The sequence below is a fragment of the Anneissia japonica genome, unplaced genomic scaffold, assembly GCF_011630105.1.
Source record: "Anneissia japonica isolate Jap-2015-1 unplaced genomic scaffold, ASM1163010v1 scaffold1511_len2985839_cov193, whole genome shotgun sequence".
Taxonomy (NCBI): domain Eukaryota; kingdom Metazoa; phylum Echinodermata; class Crinoidea; order Comatulida; family Comatulidae; genus Anneissia; species Anneissia japonica.
In genome coordinates this window covers 1,083,528-1,091,231 of record NW_022685291.1, presented here as the reverse complement: position 1 = coordinate 1,091,231, position 7,704 = coordinate 1,083,528, and the positions used below count along the sequence as shown (strand labels likewise).

The window sequence follows — 7,704 nt, the reverse complement described above, 5'->3', positions numbered from 1 at the left end:
TTGATTTCTGTAAGTGGTGGAATACTTGCTAGCAAGAGGTACATAATGATTTTGAATTACTATCGGCCTATTGCAGAATTCTTTGTATTTAAATCATGAAAGTTGGTATAAATTAATGAAGTAATCATTGAATAAATAAATTTTTTTTGTATTTTTTACTCCACACTTTGCAAGAGTTTATTTTGCATATGAATAATTTAATATGAAGAAAATATTAATGTTATAGCTTATCAAGATTTGCTTGTGAACTCATGTGAACAGCACTTCCATACATTTTGTAATAAATATATTTCAAAAGCTATATTGCCATTACACAAGTTTTATTTACTGATTCTTAGTTATCTTGGCATGGTAGAAAGTCAATACCTGTAATAATAATGATTGTTTTAAATGATATTTTTTTTTTGATATTTTGATGAAGATATAATCATAGCTTTATACCAGGCCTACAATGATGTTGCAGTCAAGATAGAAATTTAGTCTGGGCTTACAGTATTTGCTCTTGAAAAAACTGCAAACCAGGGATTGACTGCACTGTATTGCCAAATAACAGTAACCAATGGAAATAAGTCTGGTCTTTCTTTTCAAGTGCAATTGTACTTATTTTAAGATCTCCAATATTTAATGATTTTCCATATTGCTTTATAAATTTGGCTATTTTTAGTGAATTATGAAATTTCAATGTTCATGACCTATTTTAAAGCATTGCTGGTGATGGTGTCTTCCAAATTAATAACAAAAAACATGACCAAGGGTGGATTCAGAGGGTGGGATTATACAGGTTGTATATATTGGCAGGATTGTTGTAGAGATTATATTCCATTCCATTCATATGGCGCCATTCCAACTGTCATTGCTCGTGGCGCAGTAGACTAGATGTTGCATTTTTCAATAACTCTCCTCCCTAGGGTCACTTCATGTACTCTGCCCGTGAGAAGGGCTGAGTGGGCCCGTACAACGGGGTAATCCCTACTCGTTTCGAAAAATGTACTGGGTTCTTTAAAGTGCGCATGAGCATTTGTGTACATCTCGGAAAATCCTTATCTAAGACCAGTTCCACCAACAGAACTAGGAGTAATTCGGCCACGAACCCATGCCGGTACTGTTGGCTATGGTTACGGTTCCCCTGCCTTGACCACTTGGCCATTCAACAGGAATTTCCAAAAAAATTAAAGACTTGATTTTTAATCAGTATCAATTTCAACAGTTTATTAATAATAATAATAATTAGTATGTACAAGACATTTCTTTGTGATCTAAAAGGACATGCTGTACAATGTGCATCACCGTTGAAAATATCAAGTTTATCAAGAAAGTATACCACACCCCATTATAAATTAACTGGTACAAAAACAAATTATATGTAGTCACTCTTAGTAAATTTTGATCACCCATTGACTATAATCTAAACATTATTTTAAAAACTATTCTACCACTTTAATGCTGGTATACACTTGTTAATATGATTAGCCAAACAAAAAATTGTCCGCCGCCCATGCCCAGTGACTTGAAAATCAGGGTTGGCCAGTCAACCATGGTTAAATTTGAAATCTGGGGTTCACTGCCAACCAAAAATTATCCCCATGCATTTTGGTTGGTAGAATGTTAACATAGATAAAATAAGTGGCCTAGATATCCATTTTATTAAATCTCAAAATGTGGCCTTTCGATCCATACAAATACAGGAAATTTTGGCTCCATCGTAAAAATAAAATATTTATGTAAAACAAAAACAGACCCTAATTTTCAGGCTTCGGCAACACACGTTTTTGGCCTTATTTTACATCAGTAAAATTAATCTAATACATTAATGTAATCACAAAATGAAATATACAAATATAACATTGAGAAAAATGTCCAAAATTCTAAGCTTTTAGAGCCATCAAAATACATTGACAAAGTGTACAGCATAAAATCATTGATATTAGACCTACGTCAATAGTAATAAAGCATTTAACAAAGCCAAAAGGTTTATGATGTATAGACATGCAGTGTTTTGTCAAAGTCTAAAATTGAGTCTAAACACCTATATTCAAATTATAAACAGCTATTAGAATTCAATAATAAATTAATAGAAAAATAATTGCTAATCTCTTGCTTTATGCGACATCAATTATTAATGCAATAATTATTCAGTTAATTTAAATGGTAATAAATCTTTATTATTTCCCATCTTTACTGTCCAATGACATGCTTCGTTTTGATTTAATGAAGGCCATGCCATGATTACGCATGTGTGTTCTCAGATTTGTCTCCGTATCAAACACCTTGTAACACACTTGACATTCCATTGAGTTACTATCAAATCTCTTAAAGATTTGACCAACAGGTGCTGCCTTAACCTTTGTCTTCTTGTCAGTTTTCTCCTCACTGCATACAATTTCCTTTACACTGGTATCTTGTTGGTCCAGATACTGATTCAAAGCATATATCTTATGTACGGCACGGAGATGCATCTTGAGTGACAGAACAGCTCGAAATGATAAGCCACATTCTTGGCATTGGAGGGCACCATTAGCATCGTGTTTCTCCAAGAGATGACTTTTGAAGTCTTCTCGAGCCGGGCATGTGAAATCACAAAGGGCGCAATTGAAATCTTTCCGTGGAAGGATGATTTTTAATTTTTTAATTGGAGCAGCATCATCTGCAGTGTCTGCATTTCTTTTACGTTCATCACTGCCAGCTACAGTCAATGTTGGCACGGTACTTGTGCTTGCAGTGTCAACACTGCTGCTTTTCGCAATTGTTTCTTTATGTGTGAGCAAGCAATGTGTATCAAGGTCTTGTTTAGATCTGAACAACAGAGTTCTTCCACTTTTTGAACAGTGCAAACATTTATGTATGTCATGCATTTTTCTGCTGACTGGATTCAGGGCTTCCGGTTTTTCTCCCGCCTGTACTTTCATGTTATTGTCTCCATCTTTTGAAATCAACACATTGATATCTTCAGGGTTCTTGAACTTGCTATGGAGCTTCATACTACAATGTTTCTTGTGTGGCGCAAGTTCACTAAAATTCTGAATGGCACGATTACAGAATTCACAATGGAAATGATCAGCACAGTTCTTATGAGTTACAAGCATGTGACTTTCGAGCGAGGTCAATTGCTGAAAGAGTTTTCCACAATGAGCACACTCATGCACAAGTTTAGTTTCACTCAAATCGGAATAAGTGTGGATGGTGTTAATGTGCAAGGTAAGTTGTTTCTTGTTGCCGAACACTGTTTCGCATAACGGACATTTTAATATTATGTTACACATACTTGAATTCCTGTTGTTTCTGTGTTCCACCACAGTGTGACACTTTAAGCTTTCTACAGACCTGTATGCCAGTTGGCATTCAACACACTTGAAAAAACTTTCCGCATGTCGGTCTAAGAGATGGTTCTGGTAAACCTTAAAGCTTGATACATAGATGTTGCAGACTGAACAGCGAACTAAGATCTTTCGTGACATGTGAAAACAAAATTGTTGAATGTGCTGGTATGCTCCTTTTTCTGTATCAGACACAAGTCCACAGTCTGGACACTGCAATGGTTCCTTGTGTTGATGGTAGTTCTTGTGTAACTCTGCCATACAAGGGTTAATTAAAATCTGATCACAATTCTGACATACCACTCTCTTTGTTTCTCTCTTAAAGTGAGCAGCTTTAGAGACACGTGATGAAAATTTTTCCATACAAATGAGGCATGCTTTCTTTCCTTCTTTGAAATATTCTTGAGGCTCAGAAATTACAACTTTTTCTCCAGTTTTACTGCTGCCTGTTTCTGATTCTTTGGTAGGCTGTGTTTTATTAACTTCTGTTGTCACCACCAACCCCTGACCTGGAATTGCAATACCATCCTCCGCATCAGTACTTCCCTGGTTACCAAAATGGTTGGCTTGTTGAGAGGGTAACAATGACAAGGATGCAAGATTAGCACGCAACTCAAAAGATTTCTTAGTGACTCTTGCATGTTCTCGTGCATGGATGAACAAGCTGCACTTATTGAAGAAGTGTTTTGTGAGGTTGCAGAATGGACACTTGTACTTGATTAGGCTACTACGTCTACTGACATGCATGTTTAGACTTGATTGGAAGGTATATGAGTCACCACAACCTAAACACCTATATGGACTTCCCTCAAGTTTGTCAGCGAAGCAGTCTGGCATGACCTTCGCAACATGCTTCCGTCCAGACTTAAACAGATTTGACAAGCCACCGTTGACAGAATGTATTTGAGTACTAGATTCAAATCCACTGATATTTACGTGGTCTTGTGAGATTACTGTGGTACAGATACTACTTGATGCCTTTTGACCAGTTGTGCTTATGAACTTGTAGTTCAATTTGCGGCCCTTTGTATTTCGTGGCGCAATTGTTGTGGAGGTTTTCGTTGAAGTGGGCACGGCTTGAACAGCACTGACAGTGCTGGTGGTCTTCACTACGCTTACTTGTTCCGAAAGGAGCGCTAATGCCTGAGATGCAGAAGCACCTACTTCTGGTGACTTTTTTAAAGAATTAATGGCAGGCACTGCTGAAGCAGCAGCAAATTGTCCCTGGGTTGGTTTCCTATTTAGCAATGGTGCAACAGCAATTGAAACTGGTAAAGTAGTTGTGGTTGCTACGGTCTGAAGTTGTCCTATCACATTGTTGGATAGACTATTCTTTACATTTCTGGCATCAGTATCAGGTGCCTTCACGTTTGACTTTATATTTACTTCACTACTCCCAGGGTTTCCTGAATTACCTTTGATGCCTTCCTCAACTTTGATTTCTTTGGCATTCAAATTCTTCTCTGAACTGGGGCTGGGTTTTATTTTTAAACTTCCTTCCTCATTATCCATTTTTTTGTCTTGGATATCATATCCTTCGCGCAGCTCATTGTGAGATGAGTTTGGGTTACTAGACGCAACCTAAAAATAAAAGAATTTTACGATGAGGCCAATCCCAATTCATAATCCTATATCATTTTTGATAAAGTGGTCGTGATGAGTTTTTATTACCTTATTTGGCTTCTCTGTTTCCATCGTCTGAAGGAATTTGCATAAATTTTTTATCTACAGAAGTATGAATCAACCTGGTGAGACAATAACATGGTAAAGTTTGTTAACAATATGTATATTTTTTTTTTTTTTTTTTTTTTCTGGGAGCAGCACATCTCTAAGACAACAGTGGTTCCGCTTTTGCTGCTTCCTGGCTCACCTGATTTTCTTTGTTTGTGAATTTCTGATTTTTTGTATTTGTAATGTTTTATATTGTTAATTGTTTTGCCAGAATGAATAAAATAAAAAATATGTTCATTGAGTTTGCGGTTAGTTAGGAAAGAGTTGTTGCTAGTTTAAAAATTGCGACTTTGGCCTATTTTGGTGAATATCTCAATATGATTTCACCAATGATGCATCTCATTTCGTGATTACAAATTATAAAAGGCGAAATAAAGAATGAATGAATGATACAGCTTTAATGGAACACTGTCTGAAAGAGCAAAATGATGGCTTAATTTTTCATGCTAAACAGTTATTATCATTTTTAATGTGAAGTTGAGTGGAAAGGTGAACAAATTTCTTTCATTCACAAGTTCATAAATTTTCATGGACATTTTAGTACATTTCTATACACCGATAAATATAACACATAACAATACAACTTAAGACTCCGTCGAGAATATAGTTTAGAATGTCATCTACGTCATACACTGCCTAGTATCTTATTTTTCCTCTGATGATTTTCAGACCTAATCGGCCCTCAACTGCACTGGTCTGACGTTTTCTGTAATTTCAATGTGTTAAAACCGTGGCTAGCCTACCGGTAACAGATTACTTTACTGTGCTTTGTAAGCCCAATATCTAGGATTTGGTTTAAAGATAATACCATTTGACTGAAAGTGATATATATTTTGTGCCTTATCTGAGTATTGTTTTTTTAGCAATCTTATCTATTTTCATTACAAATTAATTTTCAATTTTATTGCTGTTCCAACCTTTGGAGCTCAAAATTCAGTTCATTAGACTGGATGTGAAGCTGGTGGTCTCACACCAAATCTGCGTTGAAGACTTGGTGGCAACACTAATTGTATTTAGCATATGTACAGTATATACATGCCAAAATTGTTGCTAAGGGTAGGTGAAAATATGGTTCAGAATTTCAAAATTATGTTTTATGGTCTCGTTTTTCTGATGGGGGGGGGGAGGTGGGGATCCATTTTGAATTTGGGATAATTTTTGAGACCACAAGAAATTTGGGAAACTACTGATGAAATCGTGAAAAGTGAAAGTGTGATAATTAACATTTGATGAACGAAAGAAAGAAAAAATTTACAAAGTAAAGTACATTTATATTTATACAGTAATAATAGTCAACATAGTGAAATGATACATAAATGATACATAGTAAACAGAACTTAAAGCCCCATTCAGTTAAGAAAAATTTTATACTAAATAAGACTGAAATTTGATTTTTGTGTTCCACACAAGGAATAGGTCTACCAAGAAATATATAGTAGGCGCCGGAAACAGCCTATCCAACACTGCTAGGCTAGGCCTAGCCTTACCTCGATTTAGGATCTGTTATCAGACATAAAAACGGTCGACATAATATTTTGCGTTGCTTGACACTTGTGAAATTGATAATATTTCATTAGAATTATTTCAAATGTTAAAAACATGATTTTGACCGAGAGTTTGACAATTAAACAAAACACATGTCAGCGGATGCGATCTACAACCTCTGAGTTTGCCTAGTAATGAAGAAGTCCTTGAGAAAATGGTAATCTCCTTTCTCATTCAGCATTGCATGCATTTTTTCTTTAAAAAAATCTATTTTTAGTGAAATTTTGCCAGGAATGGGGCTTTAAATAAAATAAATAATAATGACCATCATTTGGATCAAGATTAGGTAAAACTTGTCTCACCCTGCTAACTCCATATTGATACAAAAAAAACAAAAAAACAAACAAATAAAACATGTATATAAAAAAAGATAATTGATGCCAGGCATGGCACGCCTATGTAAGGGGTGCGAAACCATGTGACATATGCTGCTGCGTGTGCATTAACACATTTTTGTGATTTTGTCCACGAGAGACAGGTGGACTCGGCTAAAATACTCAAGGTTCAACGGGATATATATAACATTTTTAGGTAAATTTTATCAGAATTATGTTCAAGTCTTCTTCAACTTTTCCATTGTTGAACAGGGCCGGGTTGCATGTATGTGCTGCTGCCGGCATCTGGAAAACTGGTTTTACAATGAGATATACAAATATTTAGGAAAATGTATGCTCCTACAAGTGCTGCAATAAAATGTAACATTGTTCCTTGCATCAATAAATAATATGCTTATCTGGTTGGCCTCACATAAATGCATAGCTGATTGATCAATCAATAGTGTTTGCTAGAGATCCTTCATTTTTGATATTTTTAGCCTAAGAAAAACCTAAGCTCAAGGATTTAATCAACGCAGTATTAAAGTATAAAGGTTATATGCTATATAAATTCATGAAATATACGTATAAATTATATTAATCAATGAAATAAATCATAATTTGTAACAAACAAAACACGTACCTCCTCGACATCCGATAGTGGACCGTCATGCATTGTAATATTCCCATCATGCATCATATCGTTCCCGTCATTCAATAACAATAAATAATACGAAACATGGCCGCGTACATGTGAGACGCTGGAAACACCAGCAATGAGTTGTGGTGCTTGGTTTCTG

The 7,704-nt window shown here is 35.5% G+C and overlaps 1 protein-coding gene across 1 annotated transcript; it reads right to left on the bottom strand.

Moving 5' to 3' along the window:
* Positions 1-1,181: 1,181 nt before the first annotated feature.
* Positions 1,182-7,684, bottom strand: LOC117110140 (zinc finger protein 532-like). Its single transcript, XM_033252752.1, has 3 exons — positions 7,548-7,684; positions 4,986-5,059; positions 1,182-4,895 (listed from the first exon to the last, which is right to left on the bottom strand). The coding sequence occupies exons 2-3, from the start codon at positions 5,007-5,009 to the stop codon at positions 2,163-2,165; spliced, it is 2,757 nt and encodes a 918-aa protein (XP_033108643.1). The 5' UTR covers positions 5,010-5,059; positions 7,548-7,684; the 3' UTR covers positions 1,182-2,162.
* Between the last annotated feature and the right edge of the window lie 20 nt (positions 7,685-7,704).